Here is a 19,017-nt window from a genome sequence, read left to right as displayed (position 1 = left end):
TGGCACCTCTCACTCGTTTCTTTCCACGCTCAGGCCCCTTGCGCGCAGGTGGAGTCTGCTCCGGGCTTGTGTTGCTGGCGGGGGCAGCCCTCCAAAATCGATGCGTGGTCAGCACAGCGGGGCTGCCACCGAAATACGACTCGCCCGGCGGATGGGCAGCAGCCACCCCTGGTTGTAGGGACCTAAAACGAGGCGCTGGGGCTCCAAGGGAGAGGAAACATCAGCGAGGGGCTTGCAAGAGGGTCGTAGGAAAGCGAAGAAGGCGTGGAGAGGGAAGCCCGGCTCCTCTGCAGATCGCACCGATGCTGAGCCTGGCAAAGGGAGGTGGATGAGGACGTCGGGTCAGGCTGGAGGCGTCTCCACTGGAAACAAGAAGGGGCTTTTCTCTCTTCCATCAGTTAAGCAGAAATAAAGAGACGCCAGTTGCAGAAGATGGCGCAACCAGCACGTTGTTGTCTCTCATAAAGAGTTGTGCATTGATGGGACCGCATTTGACCCGTGTAAAACAGGCTACCGGGTTTAAACCTGTGCTACACGAGGCTTTCCCAGCCCCATCCTCCCAGCTCAACCCCGCTAAAGGCAGGGCCCCGAGCACAGCCCCGGCCCTATCCCGCTTTCCCTAGGGAGGTGGAGTCCGCTCCCCCATCCATCACCGCTGTTTGTCCTTGGAGAAAACAAAGCCTCTCTTGTATCCTAGGAAATATATAGAAATAGGGGGAAGGAAAAAAAAAAAAACCAAGGAGAGAAGAATGACAGTCCCTCCCACAACGAAGGCACTCTGTTTAAAAAAGAAAAGGAAGAGGAAAAAAAAAAAAAAGGGACCCCAATGTCACCTCCTCCTCCGTCCTTCTGCGCTCAGTGGCACGCTAATGACTCACCCGTCGGAGCTGAACTTGGGCCGCGGAGAAGAGGCTGCGGGCTCGTACTTTTTATTTTTTTTTTTAAAAAAAAAAAAAAAAAAAAGCGCTGAGGGATTACCGAGGGAAAGCAGAGCTTTCGCAGCAGCCTCCTCCTCCTTTCCCAGGCCGCTCTCTCGTTTCAGGACATGGGGCCGGCGCCTTAGTGGGGTCGGGCTGCATCCGCTGAGAGCAGCGCGGGGATGCTGCGGCCACGCTGCCTCCCTCCCACGTCCTTCCTAAAGCCGAGATGCTCACTCTGAGATGCCCACACTGAGATATCCACCCTGAGATGCCCATAATGTTCCTGCCGAGCTCTGCCCTACTACAGGGCCCCAAAAACTTGGCTGCCTCAACCTGCTGGCTCCTGCCCATCCCTCAGCCCGAGTTGCGCTACCCGCCGCGCTTGCCGCGAGAAATTGGCACGGGTTTTTGGGGCAAAGCAGAGCCAGAAAACAGGCAGAGCTTCCACAGGCTTGGTGCCGGCTCTTCCGACGATGCCGGGGAGCTCCCGATCCCCTCCCGAGGCCCCCGGAGCTGCACAGGAGCCCGGCACGAGCGCGTTGTCACCCTCCCGTCTCGCCTCGCCACATCGTGTCGCGGAAGGCTCTGCAGCATATTGTGCATTACAAACGGGAGCTGTGGGATTCGCAGGGATGTGATAATTAATTCAGCGAGGATGATGCTTAATATGGAGTGGCCCGAAAGAAACGAGGTCTAAAAGGAACGGGTGCGCGAAGGGAAAAGGGGGAAGGGGGGGGGGGGGGGGAGGCAGAAGGGGGAGACGTCTCCAGGCTCTGAACGGCACGGCAAAACGCTCCAAAGCTCCCTTACATTCGCTCGCCGACCCCGAGAGCGGCTTTGAAGCTTGGCATATGCCGCAGCTCCTCGCCCGTCACCGAACCTAACCGGTAAAGCTCGTCCCGACTTCCTAAAGAAAAAAAAAAAAAAAAAAAAAATTAAAGAAAGAGGGAAAAAAAAAAAAAGAAAAAAAAAAAGGACCCAGCTCTGCACCACCGGCTCTTCCACCGCACCCGAGAACTTGACCTTGGCACAACTCCCCCTCCGCTCTGGCACTGCTCCAGCGAGGCTCAGCCTCCAAATTTCCCGCGGGGGGCGACCCCCTCCCCCCTTTTTTCCCTCCCTCCCTTCCCCAGCCCCACTAAAAGGCATCCCCGTCCCCCTCCTCCCCGCAGCGGGACCGGGGGGCGACCCAGCCCCGTGGCACTTGGCCACACGCCGCTAACGGAGCTGGCGCCGGGCCAGCCTCTCCCGGTGTGCCATCCCCACACAGCACTGCAGCTTTGGTCATATGAGCAGAAATGATGAGAAAAGCACTTTTTTAATCTTTTCGCACTTGCTTCCCTGTTCAAACAGTTGCAGGATGGCTATGACTGACGTGCTCAGCGCTGAGGATATCAAGAAGGCTGTGGGAGCCTTTTCAGGTGAGTGCTTTTTTTTTTTTTTTTTCTCTTTTTTTTCTCCTCCCTTTCGTCTCTTCAGCCTAGGATAGCAGTGGATTTTTTTTCAGCTCGGGGAAGATTAGAGGATCCGGCTAGATAAAATATCAAAGAGGATGTGTTTTCAGAAGTGCAGCGGAGGCATGACAGGTTTATCAAGCGCAGGGCTGCATCCTCAGCAAAGTTGCTCCGCACATTACAGAGGCGAAATACTCATTCATTTTTAAAGGGAGGCAAAGCAGTGACTGCAGACAGACTTTGCTTCCAACGACGGGAGACTTTCTGAGGGAACAAAACCCTGGCCGAACTAGGGCGGATTGCGTCCTGATGCAGGACAGGGGAGCCAGCCGGGGATGGCGACAGCTTATCCATCACCCCCGACATTCAGTATCAAGCCTTGCAGAACTGCTCCTTCGCGTTTCAAGGAGACAAGGAGCCGCTCTTTTCTTACTTTCTCCGCGGACCCCCCCCCCCCCCCCCCTTCCTCGGGTGGGCTTTGCTTTTCGGGATGGAGCAGAAGGCAGCAGTAGCAGAGCAAGCGGGTGCACTGCTCGACTGCAAAAGCTTTCTGCAGGACAAATGGCTGCAGCGGTCCTTGCATCCCTCGCAGACTCCTCCAGGTTTCAGATATCCCCTATTTCATTCCTGGAGACCCCTGAAAAATGACAGTTCCCCCCCCCTTGATGCTCACGGAGCCTCAGATTGTTAAGGTTGTTCCCTGCACCCCGAACCACCTGGCTGCCCCATCACTCGGGTTATCAGCCTCTTTCTCTCCCGGTCTGTGCCGTGACCTTCCCAAACAGGCACAAGTGCAAAGCCCGCTGAGCTCCAACAAACTCAGCAGCCGGAGAGACGCAGGGACCAACAAACTGCTTTGCTCCATCCAGCAGCTGTTTTTCTCATTAGCTTCTATTCTTCTAGGGCCGTCTCCAAGTCCCGGAGCAGATGCAATTAGGAGCAACTAATGACAGATCTCAGTCAAGCAGATCCCGAACGATTGAGCTTCCTTAATTTTATGTAATAGGGAAAGCTGCGGTAGGAATAAAGATGCATTTAAAATAAATAAATAAGTCCACAGCGTGTCTTGGAGGTCACTCTATTAGGTTTAGGGCTACTTGGGTGGGACAAATGCAGGTGCTGTTAAAGGACAGGAGAGGTGGAGCAGGTAAACCCACTTATCCCCTCTCCGATTTCCAGGGCTCTTGTTTTTTTCCCCGGTGTTTGTGCCTACAAGGTCCTGCAGGCAGCAGAGCACAGCGCTCCCTTGCAGTGCCTGAGCTTACAAATCACGATTGCACATACCTTTAGAGGCAGAAATGCAATTCTCTGATTTCGAGTAAGTCTTCAGGAAAAATGGAACAGAACTGAAATAGCCATGTGCTCTGAAACAGATTTTGTCAGTGTTAGGATCCGTGGGTGAGTAAAAGTGTTTTTTTCCAGGGGTGGAAATGTCAAAAAGCAGCAGTGATCTAACAGTCAGGGTTCAGTCTCAAAAGACTGTTTTAGTGTAAAACTTTTTGGGAAAAAAAAAGGGGGGGAGGGGGTAAGACACTGAAATGGGAGCAAGCAGGTTAGACTTCAGTTTCCAACTCTGCCACAGAATTTCTGTGTGACCTTGGGCAAGTCTCCATCCCTCTCTAGCTCAGCTCTTCATCTGCAAAACAGAGACACTGACCCTCACCCTTTGTATATTTAAATTAGTGTTTGTGAAGCATGGACTATTACAGTGCAGATATCTAGCTCCTGCCACAGCTAGGCTAGAATGTGTTTTTGGCTCCCAGGGTAGGACATGCAGCAGTAAGGAAGAAAATGCATGTGTATGTGTTAATGATTTTTCTAAGCAGTTGTCTGGCTTTTCATCTCCTGTAGCAGCTGAATCTTTTAACTACAAGAAGTTTTTCGAGATGGTAGGATTGAAAAAGAAGAGCCCAGAAGATGTGAAGAAGGTTTTCCATATTCTTGATAAGGACCGGAGTGGCTTCATTGAAGAGGAGGAATTAAAGTAAGTAGAGATACGTCCTTTCTCAAATAATCTCACCTTAAGAGTCTAATTTCCTGTTCTTTCTTTTTTTTTTTCCACCCACAAGGCTCTAGATAATAACATACATAGAGTTCAATCTCCTGCCTAGTATTTGTGTGCAATAAGCAGTTGTTTGTTGATTATACATTCTAAAGAGTGTTGGAGGTACTAGTTGTAGCTTTCACTGCAGGATCCCTCAAACACGTGAATTATCAATGCCTCACAGACAGTTAAAATACCTCACTTCAGTTAAAATGAAGTTTCAGAGTAAAGCATTCTTCCTGACTGACAAAAAAGAGGGTTATATCCACCTGGATTCCACCTCATAGATCAAAACAGTGATGCAAATAAATACAAAGTAAAACTGTTCTGAAAAAGACTTTTCTTTCTTTCTTTCTTATTCTTTTTTTATTTTCCATGCCTCCTCTTTAGGTTTGTACTGAAGGGCTTTACCCCAGATGGCAGAGACCTATCAGACAAAGAAACAAAAGCTCTTCTGGCTGCTGGAGATAAGGACGGTGATGGTAAAATTGGCGCTGATGGTATGTAATTAGAGAAATAAACTTTGATAGTAAAAATCGAATATTACTATATCACTCTTACATAACAAGAACTGGGTAACTTTAGGAATCACTGGGGGCTGTGACCTTCTGAAGGGCACAATTTGGATTTAATGAGATGTGAAGTCTTGCTACATTTTCCATACCTTACTTGCAGGCTTTAGGGGAAACAGGAGCTGAATTCTGACACTAGAGGGGGCAAGAGTTTACAGAAACCGAGATGTAGTTAAGGCACACTCCTGCACAAGGCTAAGTACTGACACAACTTCTTTTAAAATCAGTTTAAATTTTCTGTTGTTTTGACTGCAGTCAGGGTCAGGGCACTGAGAGTTTACAGAGGGGCATGACTATGAAACTTGGAAAAGAGAAGCAAAATTCTTGCAGATTTTTCTAAAGATCTGAAAGAATATCTGCATTTTTCCTTGATGATTATTAAAGAAAAAAATAATAATGTTTTGCTAAGTCACACAAAGTGTCACAAAATTCAACGTACAGTCAGTCTGGTATGGCATTTCTATACTATAACAGTCTATGCAGCTTTTGCTAGTGCTTATGTGGGTCTTCACAGCTAAGAAAGCTTCTCACTCCCTTTTTCTAAATATGAGAACTGAGAGGGGAAAACATTCCTCTCACAACATTGCTAAAAAAAAAAAAAAAATGCTGTTTTCAGTTCCCCCTTGGTATGAATCAAATTAGCCTCCGCCTCCCCCCCCCCCCCAAAAAAAAAAAAAAAACCAAACTCCTTCCCCTCCCTTTTCTTTTTCCCCCTCTGTATCCCTGAGACACACTGGAAGAGACATGAGGAGATGCATTTCTGAATTACATCTTTCCTCACCGCAGGAGATAATAGCAGGGGTTTGTGGTGAGAGTACTAAATCACCCAGACAGCAGGCAATTGCTAAGTTTTCACCATACTGATAAGCCGTATGATAGGATGAAATCTAAACGTATCTTAAAATATATATAAATATATATATGCGTGTTTCTGTTACCTGATCTCTGAGATTATGTCCAAATAAAAAGCAATTAAGAAAGGAATAAAAGAAATAATGAGGTTATTTAACATTGTCTCCTAGTTTAGAAGCTCAGAAAATGGCATATACCATCATCCACAGATGTTAGTCAGGTGATATATCAGCTAAATTGCCTGTTCATAGCACACTGGCATATCAGTGACTATGATCCTGTTTCCAGTCTAAAGCCTCTTTATTTATCATATCATGATTATATTATGGTTGCAGAGGAGCAATTGTGAAGCATCCAGGGGAAATTTCTGCTAAACTTTAGCAGCATTATTGAGCCTGAGGAGTGTGTCATTATCTGACATTTCATATGCTATTTTATATGGCTCCTTATTCCCATTAAAATGAGTGGCACTGATACTAAAATTAGTGGGCACAATTTTCAGAAGAAAACTTGATTCAGGTAAGTAAGCGTGCAGCTGATTGGGCAACCTCACATCAGATACATTCGCAGTTACTCCCAGCAGGCTGCAAGCCAAAAACTACCTCAATTGGAATAAAATAAATACTTTGCAGAGTCATTTTGGCTTATATGAAAGAACACAGCACTGATATTTTGATGCAAGATTGACTATAGCTTTTTTTTTTTAATCGAAACAATGCCTGAAAGTTGGTACCTAATAACATGCGATGTGAAACACCTCCCCTTTTCCCAACCTCTTTTTATGCAATTTTTATTCTTTACTCTGAGCAGGAATTATTCTAAATTTACACTAGATAAGAGTAAAAGATGAGAGTAAAAGGCTTTTTTTTTTTTTTTTTTTTTTTTTTTTTGCATCTTCTAGCCATATCCCTACTATAAAGCATACGTTCCTTTTCTGTTTCTTAAATATGACTCCAACAACAAACTATTACACTGGAAAGGCTTGAAATACATGCAGAGTTATGGGACTGTGACCAAAGGGTGAGGATGACAGATACTTCACACCTTTCCCTTTAGTTCATAAATTCAATTCCAGATTATAACTGCCTACCTAAATAAAATGTAAAGTCACAAGTGTACATCACATTAATATTCAATATTGTAATGCTGTATTTCTCTTACAAACCATTGGTTTGTTTCTTTGTCAGGGCACCACCTTTATCCCTTGTTTCAACCAGCCTCATATGTCACTAAATGAGCATGATAACAAAGCCTTTCATAGTAGTTAATTCACTAGATGCCCCTTAAACTCTATCCCTTGAACTCAGCCCATAGCAGCTGGGCTTCCTAGATTTTTTACCACCTCATAGAATCATATCTTAGCTGTATCATCACAAACATTATTCTGAACTTCTTAATCAGCATTTCTTTGGTTAGTACATTTTCTTCTATTAGGTTTGCTGCTTAAGGACTTTTTTAATTTTGCAAGAATGGTTAGCTCTGAAATTAATTTGCCAACTTACCCCTTGTTTTGAGATCTGTAAGTTGAGGTTGATCTTACAGTTTCAAACAGTTGAAAATGTGTAACCTGTTCATGCAAGACATGATAACCGTCTGTGTGATGCCAAGCCCCCTCCATTTTCCATTGCATTGATGTGAACAGAAGGTGAGGAATCTGAAAGAAAAATGCAGTTGAAAACCAGGTTACCTAATAAAACTACAAACACTAGCTTTCAGATCAGATTGGGAAATGATGCCAAAACAGCGCTGTCAGAACAGAGGTAGAAACAAAAATGAAAAATTCCGCTCAAAATGTGTTTTTTTTTGAAATCTGAGTGCTAGCAGTAGACATGCACACCTTGCCTTTTGTTTTTCAATAAACTTGAGAAAGTACATAGAGAATTTTCAAAGAGTAAGGACCATAGATAGAACAAATCAAAAAAAAAAAAATGACTGTAAGTCAAAGCCTTTTACTCAATACAGTTCAACTTCTAAAAATATTTATGAATATTTCAGTTATTTTCTTTAAAAGTTGCTAAAATGAGGCATCATACATTCAAAATTACAACTGCTAAATCATGACCTTGACACAGATAAAAGTCATCAGAAAAGAGAAAAAACCTTTTGGAAGTTTTTATTTTCTTAACTGTCATTGTGCTCTAATATTTTCTGAAATAAATTAACTTAGGTTATTGTTTACAAAGTTTCCGAAATAGATTTGATAACTTTTTTTTTTTTTTAATTTTTAATCTGATCAGAAAAATTACTTTACCTGACAAAATAGTCTAGAGCCCTGTAATTGAAAACTAGTATATGTGCATTATTAATTTTGTTTGGAAGGCAAGTTGCAACTGGAGAAGAGGATGCGGTCAGTCAGATTTATCTCATTAACAGGCCATTCAGAGGCCATAAACGTTGACAAAAATGCCCAACATGCAGGGGCTAGCGTATAGTGCCTTATCTCAGGAGTTTTGCATATACGAATATGCTTTCTAACACAACCTGCCTGCAGTGGAGCTAACCTTTGTATGAAAATATATGGCAAACTAGTTAATGAAATTATTCAACTGGAACATCTCTGAAATATTTAAAGTACATTGAAAATCCAGGAAAAAGTATAAAGTGCATAGTAGTTATTCATGAAGGACTATTTTACGGTTTGGTGGCTATCAGAAAGTACCCTTGAAATATATTGCCATTAAGTGATAATATCACTATCATAATGTTATATTGAAAAATTTTGGCTGCAAGTTAAATAACCTTTTCCAAATACATTCTGTAGATACAACTTGCTTGAAAAAGGATTTAATTTAGCAGTAGCAAGTATGACAACTTGTTCTAATAGAATATGCATTGTTAGTTTTCCCTTTTGGAAAGGTTTCATCCCTGGGAGTTCATGTTTCTCGCTGTAGGATTTATTCACACAGTGATTCAATAATCATTATTTTCCTTTTCTGCCCAGAATAGTCTGGGTTTCTATCAAAAGTGCTTTATGTTATCTCTTAAATTCAGTTTGCAACACTTTAGAGCTATGTACCCCCACTATGTACAGGATTTATGCATGTTTTATGTTAAGTAATCTGCATAACTAATCCTAATTTGGATTTACATCTTTCAAAATGATGGACAATTGTGGATTTAATTTAAACCCTTTGACACTTATTTCTCAGTCTGGCTTGTCAGTGTTTGGCAAAATGTTTTCTGGACGTGTCTATCAAAAGTGCTATCTGTTTGTATAAACCAATCAGTAAAGATTTCACTGATATGAGCATTTTTCAGTTGAACATCAGAATGTTCTCTAAAATGCCTAATTTTACTTTCTACCTCTTTTAGTTGAAAGGCATTACTCTTCATTACGTCAAACTTCAATAATGTCCTCTTGAGCCTTTACAGATGGCTACCTCCCCTATTTGTCATTTTCCTCTCAGCTGATTATGTTAAACCCATAAACCACTCTGTGTATCCTCTAATCCTTTTATCATCTTTGTTTCCCTTCTTGGGATTCCCTCCAGCCTCTCATTTTTAATGCTCCGAGGCACACACAACTACTGTTCAAGGTATCCTCATGTGTGAGTGGTCCAAGGTTAGATGGAGTTAGGAATTTTAACCTCCATGGGTAATACAATATTCACAGAGTGTAGCGGGCCAGGCAGCTACTTACTGAGATATAAATGTGCCTTTTCCATGCTTTATCACCCTGCTGGAAGGCATTCTATATATTAAAGCATAAAATAATCCCAAACTGCAAATAGATACATTTATATAAATATTATGGATATAACAACAGTAAAAGCTACAGGGCCCTCTGAAATCACAGGAATTTTTCTCATTGTCACCATTGTGGTCAAGATTGCTATGCAGGTTTTTACAGCAGAGTCAGCCTGCTCTTTCTGTAATCTGTCATTTTCCATCAATTTGCCAGTACAAAATCCATTTTGAATGTAATATACTTATAATATAGGGACACAAGTACTCTGAAAGACTCATTAATGAGTCTCTTTGCCAAACTCTGATATAAAGGAAATTTATCTGACTGCAAAATTAAATTTTGAGTTCTTGTATTCATCCCACTGAGATTTACAAAGGAATAACGGGAAACTAATCAAGTTCTTCACATGAAAAGCAGTGGACATTTCTGACAGTCTGGCACGTATAGCATTCCTTTCCCTTACCCTCAGAAAATTCTTTCATGTCACTATAAGATTTCCTAAGTCATACTTTCACTTTAATTAACTTGGGTTTCTTTGCTCTTCTTTTATTGTGATGTTTCTGCTACATCAGTGACTCTGTAATCATTGTAATATGCTTCCTCCTTCTTTACACCTTCCTTTTTTAATATTTTATTTTTTTTCCCTTCTCCAGAATTTGCAACTCTGGTGGCTGAATCATAAAGGCTTTAACCAATGCAAACCCTTCACCCATCCTTCACTGCCCAATTCCAACCACCTCCTGCTGACTGCTTTGGCTCCTGTTCTATTTATTTATGCTATTTTATACTCCAGCTCTGTTCTCTGCAATCCTGCAACTCTGTAATTGTGCTGAAAGACACTGTTAAAATAATAAAGGTCACATCAATCTGGGCTTTATTCTCTCTCACTATCACTTATTTCATATAGGCTTGACACACATTGAGTGAAACTTCTACTTCTCCCTCCCTCTGCTGACCCCCCTGCTGCTTTATCCCTAATTAGGGTAAAGTGGGAAGAAATTAAATAATAATAATAATAATTTGGGATAAAACGTGCATAAAATGAGTCAAATTCAGTTCAAGTTCCAAAATGTGGCAGAAAGGACTTCATTATTTTTAAGCCATCCCTACTAGATGGATGCATACTCATAGCCTGGAAAATCTCTAGTGATGGCAATTATCCAACTTCATTTGGCAGTTTGTTCTTTTGACTTAATCAATGTTACAGCTAAAGCATATTTCCTAATTGTTAGCCTACATCCTCCCTGCTGCATGTTGGTGATCAGTAAATTATTGGCGATCAGTAAATTATTTGCATCATTTGCTAAATTTGCCTGGTGGAGGGGGATTTTTGGCTAAAAGATTTGACAGGAATATCAATCAGTGCCAATTATGAATATGGATAACCTCACAATATATTAAAATATGGTCATTTTCAAAACGCAGGATATATTTACAAGCAGTCTTACACAACTAACTAGGACAGGAAGAATGGAGAAACAGCATTAGGAATTTCAGGAAAGGGGGCACTGAGATTTGGCTGTGACGCTACTGCTGACACTCCCACTGTTGAACTAGCGTATCCAAAAAAAATCCCATTAAAAACAACACTTCTAAAACTTTACCAAAAAAAAAGAATAAATATATTTCTTTAAGTTAAATACAGGAAACTGAGATCCAGCTAAGGAAGCAAATGACGGTGAGCATATGGCAGAGCCTTGTTTCCCAAATCCTGGTCAGTAACTTTGAAACCAAGCTACTGCTTTTTATCTTTTTATTTTCTTTATTTTTTTAAATCAAAGAATAAATGAGGGAGGAAAAATCACTTTTAGGCAACATTTTCCCCACATCTTGATATTGATTACTACTGCAATAAAAAAGAAGGATATTTGACATTTTTTGATTCCGAACTCTTCCCTGCAGCAATAATACCTTGCTCCATTCTGATTATCACTAATTGGTATTGTAAAAAAAGGTAAGACTGAAACACTGTCACCATCGCATTGTACAGAAAACCATTCTCTGCCATGGCAATTACCAATGCTACTTGCAAAGCCAACAAATAATCCCTAAAGCCATTCTAGATTTTCACTCTATAGCCAGTTCCATGGAAGATTTTTTTTTGCTGAAGCTGCTGTTCATTCAAAAGAAACCCTCTGGTTTTGCACAATGTATATATGGATGTGAAAAAACTGTATTGATTTTTAAGTACCCAAATAAAGCAAATGAAAATGGATTGCAGTGAAGCAGTTTGTTTATTTTTTTCTCGGCAGTTGCTGACCTCAAGTGGTAATAAAGCATAATTACAAGAGTATACTGCGCTACAGAAGAACATTAGGAATCCAGCTACTGAAGTATCATGAATAAAGGTCCATGGAATCACAGTATTGCCATAAAAATCACTATATAATCAAAGCTTTTATATTCTCTGTCTATTTTTGAACAAGCAAGGACTTTTAATACATTTAATACATCTCTGTATGGCATGAGAACTAATTTTTTTCCAGCAAAAAATAGCACAATAGTACAAAGAGCAAATAAACCTAGCCATTGATGAGTCTAAAAATTATTTACAGGAAATTACTGGAAAAAAAATATGTTACAGAAACATTAATGGGGATATTTTACCGGTACAAATCTGAAGACTCCGATGATTCCTGCATCAGTCTTTATTCCCATTATTCCCTCAGTCATTCCTGAACAAGCAACTCAGGGCCAAATTAGACCTAAAATTTTCCACTATACAGTAATGGATAAGATTAAAATAAATATACTTTTACTTTCAAATAGAAAGTGATAAAATACGAATACCACTTACAATCAGTACAGAGACACCCAAAATAGCACCTACACTTTTCATGGTAGACAGTACTTGATATTCTAAACAAGAACTAACTCCCCACTAGCCATGGATTTGTTCAGTTTATTCAAATATGCAACTACCATACTTAGGCACCCCATGTCATCAAAATTCACAAAATCAGTTTTAAAGAGTTATTGTTAACTGTCTTTCAAATTCAAAGTTCAAATTTCAATATTTTGTGCCTTAACAATGAAAGGAAAAACTATGAGGTGTCTAATAAAAATACATTTCTGCCTAAACCTAAAATGACTGTTTTATCATCTATTTAATTATTACTATCACTGTCAATTCCTCAGTGTTTATCTTAGATTCTTATTTCTGCCTCCCATGTTGCTTCCAGACCTTCCCCTAATCCTGAATTGTTCAATTTCCAATAATGAAAAACTCTCCAAATTTTCACGACTGCTTCTGTTGGGTGGAAGTTACCTACTAGCAGCTTAAAATGAAGCAAAATTAAAACCAGCATTTTAAAGTTACAGTAAAATATAAAATAGAACATTATATAAAATGTATTAAATCCTTCATTTTCATATCATTCATTTTAATGTCATTAAGGCTGCCATAGAAATTACTTTGAAAACTGAAGAAAGATGAATTTGCTACAAAATTAAATTGGGCCTTCAGCAGAGTGTAGATTATAATATGCTTGACAAATACCAAAAAATAAAAAATAAAAAAAAATCCACATTACCCTGTGATGTACTATTTCATACAGAAAGATGTGTTAATTTTCACATGCATAAGCAAAGGGGAGAAATCAAGTTTCTGTAAGAAGCATTTACCTTAATTTTCTTAATTGGCATCTTTCATCATCATCTTTGTCATGGACAGTAAGTGTTCTGTAATTTTCTGCCTGTTGTAATAGAGTACAAGTTACAGAAAAAAAAAAAAAAAAAAAAAACTCTGAACACTGAAGACAAAATCTTAAAAACAAACTATACACATCCTTTCATTAGATACATAGCCAATGGTTTGTAACAAGGCATCTGGGTGATTTAAGGTATGTAAATCACGTTTACCCCTACAAAAAAGGTACTACTTGTTCATATTGCTATTATATATTGTTAGGAAAGAAATACAGCTCCCTCTCAGCTGCAGCTCAAAGTGAAGAGCCAAATCCTCAAGTCATAGACAAAATATGATTTCCTGACAAATGACATCATGATTTAACAAAAAAGATGTACACCAAAAGACCATCACCAACTCTTCACATTTCTCAGATCACCATTTTACCATTACCAAACCTTTAACCAACACATTCATACTCGTTTGTGCTTTACAAGGTCCTGCCAAGCTTTTAATGGAGTTTCATGGATCAGCAACTTTCCACATGCCTTATTTTGGGAATCAATGGACTGGAGGCCATAACACCTGTTCATTTTGCAGAAACTGAGCTAGAATTCATAATTACTGTCTATCCACTCGTCCTGAGCTCATCACTGCCCAGTGTCCCATGTTTGCTTCCACTCTTCACTTCATCAAAGCAAAGTTTGCTCATTTGATTCTTTTGCCTTTGCATCTTTTGGGGAAAAGTAAGGACACTTCTCCCTAGTTTCTAAGTATTTTCAGTGATTGGAAATGCAGTTCACGCTCTCTTTTCCAGCTACACACAGTTTTAACAAAGCCTCTGTACTCTAGTATCTAAACATGTACACCATTCCATCTGAAGCAGTTAACATTGTTGTTGTTATGGAATTAAAATTCACACCATTTCACAACATTATAAACAAGTTCTGCCTCAATAAAATAATTCAACACCAAAGATTACGAATTTACAAAATCCCATGCAGAGAATTAAGTGGTCAGTGGATAGAGAACATGTTTTTTATTTATGAACCAATTGCAGATGAAAGAGAAATTTTATAGTGTACATTAAGCTACCAAAATCAAGCTGTGATTACAGTTTGTGCTGGTGCTCTTGTGCTACCACCACCCAGGAACCACGGGTAACAAAGATACAAGAGCACAGACCTCAGCACATGCAAGTAGTTGGAATACCCCCTCCAAGTCCTGGACTCGCTCATTGCTAAGGTTTGCCTGAACCTGAGCTGCTGCACAACCCAACCTTCCTTCTGAAGGAGAATTTTGGCAGATTCTCTTTTCCACAGAGATCCACACCTGAGAAATCCCAAAAGTGCTAGAGCTCCAACATCTAAAACAACTTTTCTGCGCAAAGCAAAATGTTTCTAAAGGGGGTTAGCTGTGCTAATGAGATACCAGTTGCCAAAACTTTCCCAGACCGTAGGATCTTTTAGTGTGGGACAATTTTTTCACATGGGAGGAGGTACGTTTCTGGTTAGTGCTCTCCTGGTTAATAATGCAACAGAGCTTGATACAGTTTTAAAGGCAGAAATTATTACAAATACAAGTCCTAGAGTCATTTCTCCAGCTGCAGACAAAGAGGAGCTGCAATAGCTACAATAATATAAAAGATATGATAATATAAGGATATAAATGAAAACACTGGGGGGCACTTAACCAAGCTGTGGAACATTCAGTTACAAAAGATACTTTTTCACAAACTTATTTAGTCTTCCATCTAGGAAAATCTAAGTGAAAAGATCTTGTCGCTGCCTGAATGAGAAAGGCCAACTCTTATTACAATTTGTAATTCCAGGGGATGCTCGCCTTGAGCCATTAATGGCTCACATACAAAACCCCAGTTGGTTTCACTGGAGTTACAGTGGTACAACGCCGGCATTAACAAGCGGATACTCAGGGCTTCTGGTGGTAAGAACACGGTAACTACCTATTAAATCCAACTTTGCCACCGTAGAGCTTCGAGATGGTCAGAAAGAAGCAGAGGAACAGAGGTCAACTGGCTAACAGGGAGGCACTACCGCAGGGAAGGGCCGTGGGTTGCTGAGAAGCCGAATGGCTCAGAGTCATTTTCAGGTTTTAGAAATGTTGCCTTGAAGGGTGCGGGGTTTTTGTTTTGTTTTCTAAATTCTAATATCTTAATTGTTAACAAACGTCGCTTCCAGTAGCTTCACAACGCAATGCAGTTTAAAATTATATATATATTACTACATACTAAAATATATAGGTAATAACAAATTATCAAGCACTTATTACTGCTCTAATATAGAGACAAATCAGAATTATGTGGCTGTGCTAATTTTAGGCTTCCTTCTGTAGATGAATGAAGATTTTCTGTCTTAAAACATTTGCATTCCATCGCCCTTCTTAAAGTAATTTTCAATTTTGCTGGATACAGCACAACTGCATCCACTCCTTCAGCTGCAATGGGTTGTTGAAATTGAGCTATTGCCCAGCACCTGCTCTTAGTCAGACAGCTCAAATCAGAGGTTAGGGGAAAAAATAAAGATTTTATGTAATTGTAATGCAAGTCTCCTTTTAGCTTTGCTGCAGTCAGTGTTCAATTATGTTCTGTAACAGCCTCCATTACTGGAGCCAGTGTTTTTCTGTTCCTCCCTGCATGCATTAACTTTCTTGTTCACACGTGATAGCCTTCTTAGTAAAGCAGAGGAATCTTAAGAGACATTTGCCCATAAATTTAATGAGTCTACATCTTCTTTTTGCCTGCTGAGGATCCTAGTGTTCAAGTGTATCTTCATTTTGAATGTTCCAAAGGAAGATAACTGGTATAATGTAACTTAAATTATTTCTCACTGAAGGCCTGATAGGTCAAAATTAACCTAAAATTTCATCTGGTCTCACGAATACAAAACACAGAGCAGGTAACAATGAAGGGCTCCCCGTGTAATTTTTTTTTCTTCCTGGACATATCCTATTTCTACAAGCTCAGGATCCTACTCGCTCAGAATTTTTATTAGCTCATTCTGTAGCCCAGATGTTTAAGACTATCAGAAGCAGGAATCGAGGCTCTACTTCTGTAGTTATGAAAGTGATGAAGAATTCATCCAGGAAGGCTCAACAGCAAATGGGAAGGAAGTAGCTGGTGTGCACAGCTGTGGGAATTTGCAAGGGGGAGCCTTGATTTTGAAGTAGGAGGGAAAACAAACAATATATGGAGAAAGCTTTAAGGTAGGGATGAGAGGGTGAACCACACGGAAATTCAGAGTCTGGGACATGGGGAGATGATAGATATCCAGAGCAGGAAGGATTGGAGATGATTAGAGGGAGGTTTTGAAAAGCTTAGAGGTGAAGAGGTTTTATTATAACATAAACACCTTGTAATAAATTGACCTTGAAAAGAAAGGACATGGATAACATGGAAAAGCTTGTGCCTAAAAATTAACCTTTTAGGCAATAGGGAATGATAGAAAGCAGCAATGACTGCTCCAGGAAGGGCGTACTCTGATATGAGAAAGGTTCAGGTCACACAGAGGGATGCAGTAAGTCCTCAGTGTGTCACGGTTACAACCCCATTCAGAGCTCTCTACTACATGAAGATGTCTGTGTGAGGCTTTGGATCCCAAATCAGCAACCCAGGTCTAGTGCTGTGGGATATATTGCTAAAATAAACATTAAAAAAAATAGAATTTCTTCCCAGCACTTTTCCTAGCTTTATCATTTTTAATGCAGTCTAATACAGAACTGTTACTCTGATTTTCCTATCTACTTATATGCAAGAGCAAACAAATAAAGATTCAAGCTGGAATTTTTCCAGACGTGTTCAGAACAATTATTCCCCAATAACTTTCCTTACCTTTATCCTTGTGGATTTGAACGCATCCTTGAGAAATCTGTCCCTCATTCCATATTCAGCAGAGAGGACAAAACACTTACAATTAGCATACTCGAACCAAGTTTATAGCCTTGTAGAGATACCTACTCTACATATAACGATTTACCACTTTTTATTGATGCTACAACCACCATTCATTTCTGACTTCCACGTTCCCAGTGTAGTACATCAAAAACAAATGACAGAGATGCCAGATCAGTCAGAAGCGCTCTTGTAGCTGCCAACAAATCCTTTGGCTGATTCCACCATTTTGTAATCATCTTAAATTTCAGTCCACCGAGTCTCAGACAAAAAGCCTTCACATCTGTGTCTCGATCCCGACCACAAAAAAGCAAGATCAGAAGACCTGGAACTATAATGCTATTATCAACGGTGACACAGAAAACATCCAAATTCATACTTCTGTGCTAATAGCCTCACTTTGAAGGAAAGACACAAAAGGCCATTTGGGGGGATGCGATATGAAGTAGCCCTCAAAACCAGATGATGCTTCTGTTTCTTATACTATCTTTGGAAAGTGTAAACAAATAAAATTTACACATCAGCTTTTGCAGTTTTCAAAGCTCTCCAGACATATCACTAAATACAGCTAATTCTGCAAGGATCTATACAGATGAAGAACCACATGAACTCTGAATACCTATTTTCAAGGTATTGCTGATGCTGCTTTGTCACATTTTTTGTTTTTAGCAACATAAGTTTTAAGAAGAGATGAGATGGTCTGTATTTAAGCGTTTTCTTACATAACGATCTACTAATTCTTTTCCTCAACATTAATGCCCTCCTGAGAAGCGTTGCTGACTCCAAGGATAGCTACATTGGTTTCTCAGCAGCCTTTATATTAGGCAGTACATTCAAGTTACACGTTGTAACCTACTCAACCAGAACAGAACCAGAATCTTTGAATCTGAAATACAAAACCAAGTCCTAGGAATATCAGTGAGTTCTACCTCATCAAAAACACATTTTACCAGGTATGTTAAAATGTTGTGATGGAGACAGTGAATTGTTCACTGCCTCGCAGAATTAGGAGTAAAAAAAACATGTATCAATCTAAAACACCATATGACCTTGGTTTAATCCTCATTGCAAAGCCTTACCTCACCTTGCTTTTGCCATTCCTTGCCACTCCTACTGGAGCTGCAGTGCCATCATCACTGCTTTCTGGAGCCTGATGAGCTGTGGTTTATCTGCTGTTTTGTGCCCATTGCCTAAAGGAACGTGACTTCAGATTTCAGGGTCCTGTGGCTACCAGGACAATTTACCCTGCTCACGTTAGAGAAGGGGCACTCGTAGGAATCTTGCTGTATTTGGTAAAGAAATGAAACATGAATAAAGGAGTGCTCTATTTCTCTTTAGCTGCTAAGTACAAGATTTAACGTAATCAACACTTCTCTGAGGTAAGGACCTCATCCTGTGCTGTGTTGCTGTTGTTTTTTTAAACCTGCAGGGTTTCTTTCCCCCTCCCTCTTCTTCATGTATTCAAGATGAGAGAAGCTTCAGTGAGCACAGAGACCAGTATTCCAATTTATTCAGCAGCAACCTCTGTGGACTGCTAACAGCGAAATGTGATTCTGCTTGGATTACAGGGTATGGACAAGTAACTTGATGCTTAATCTATCACTGTCAATGCAGGTAAGGGAAGAACTTTTACCTGTGAGAAATCAGGCAGAGGAAAAGATTTAGATTGGGGGAAAAAAGGAAAAAAAAAAAGTGGGGGGCAAAAGGACAGCTAAAATGAGGGATTTGTGCCCGCTCTTTAAGAGCTGCATGGACATCCACACGCAGAGGTAAGTAGGAAGTGAGGGAATGGGACAAAGGACCAGGGTGCTCATAGAAAAGTAGCAAATAGTCGAAAGGAGATAGACAGGTTCTAAGCAGAATTTTTCAATGGCAATGAAAATTTCACCTCCAAGATAATCTATCCTTTCTATTACACTGATCCCAGTGTAAAGTGGTAGAGCCGTTTGAGA

The 19,017-nt window shown here is 40.4% G+C and overlaps 1 protein-coding gene across 2 annotated transcripts; it reads left to right on the top strand.

The window, feature by feature from the left end:
• Window positions 1-1,657: 1,657 nt before the first annotated feature.
• PVALB (parvalbumin) lies at window positions 1,658-11,151 on the top strand. 2 transcript variants are annotated; one of them, XM_068665428.1, is made up of 5 exons: window positions 1,658-1,807; window positions 2,274-2,341; window positions 4,226-4,358; window positions 4,809-4,918; window positions 10,184-11,151. In XM_068665428.1, the coding sequence occupies exons 2-5, from the start codon at window positions 2,281-2,283 to the stop codon at window positions 10,210-10,212; spliced, it is 333 nt and encodes a 110-aa protein (XP_068521529.1). In that variant the 5' UTR covers window positions 1,658-1,807; window positions 2,274-2,280; the 3' UTR covers window positions 10,213-11,151. The 2 variants fall into 2 exon arrangements, with proteins under 2 accessions (XP_068521529.1, XP_068521519.1); XM_068665418.1 differs by lacking the exon at window positions 1,658-1,807 and having other exon boundaries at window positions 2,183-2,341.
• Window positions 11,152-19,017: the final 7,866 nt, after the last annotated feature.

Source organism: Anas acuta, chromosome 1, assembly GCF_963932015.1.
Source record: "Anas acuta chromosome 1, bAnaAcu1.1, whole genome shotgun sequence".
NCBI lineage: Eukaryota > Metazoa > Chordata > Aves > Anseriformes > Anatidae > Anas > Anas acuta.
This window is presented reverse-complemented; position numbering and strand designations above follow the sequence as displayed.

What these genes read in the sequence shown, in the direction of transcription:
- PVALB (XM_068665418.1), top strand. Translation starts at nt 2,209, where the DNA reads ATGAGCAGAAATGATGAGAAAAGCACTTTTTTAATCTTTTCGCACTTG. An exon ending in ATTGAAGAGGAGGAATTAAA is followed by an intron (nt 4,359 to 4,808) that starts GTAAGTAGAGAT and finishes CCTCCTCTTTAG; the next exon opens with GTTTGTACTGAAGGGCTTTA. An exon ending in TGGTAAAATTGGCGCTGATG is followed by an intron (nt 4,919 to 10,183) that starts GTATGTAATTAG and finishes TCCCTTCTCCAG; the next exon opens with AATTTGCAACTCTGGTGGCT.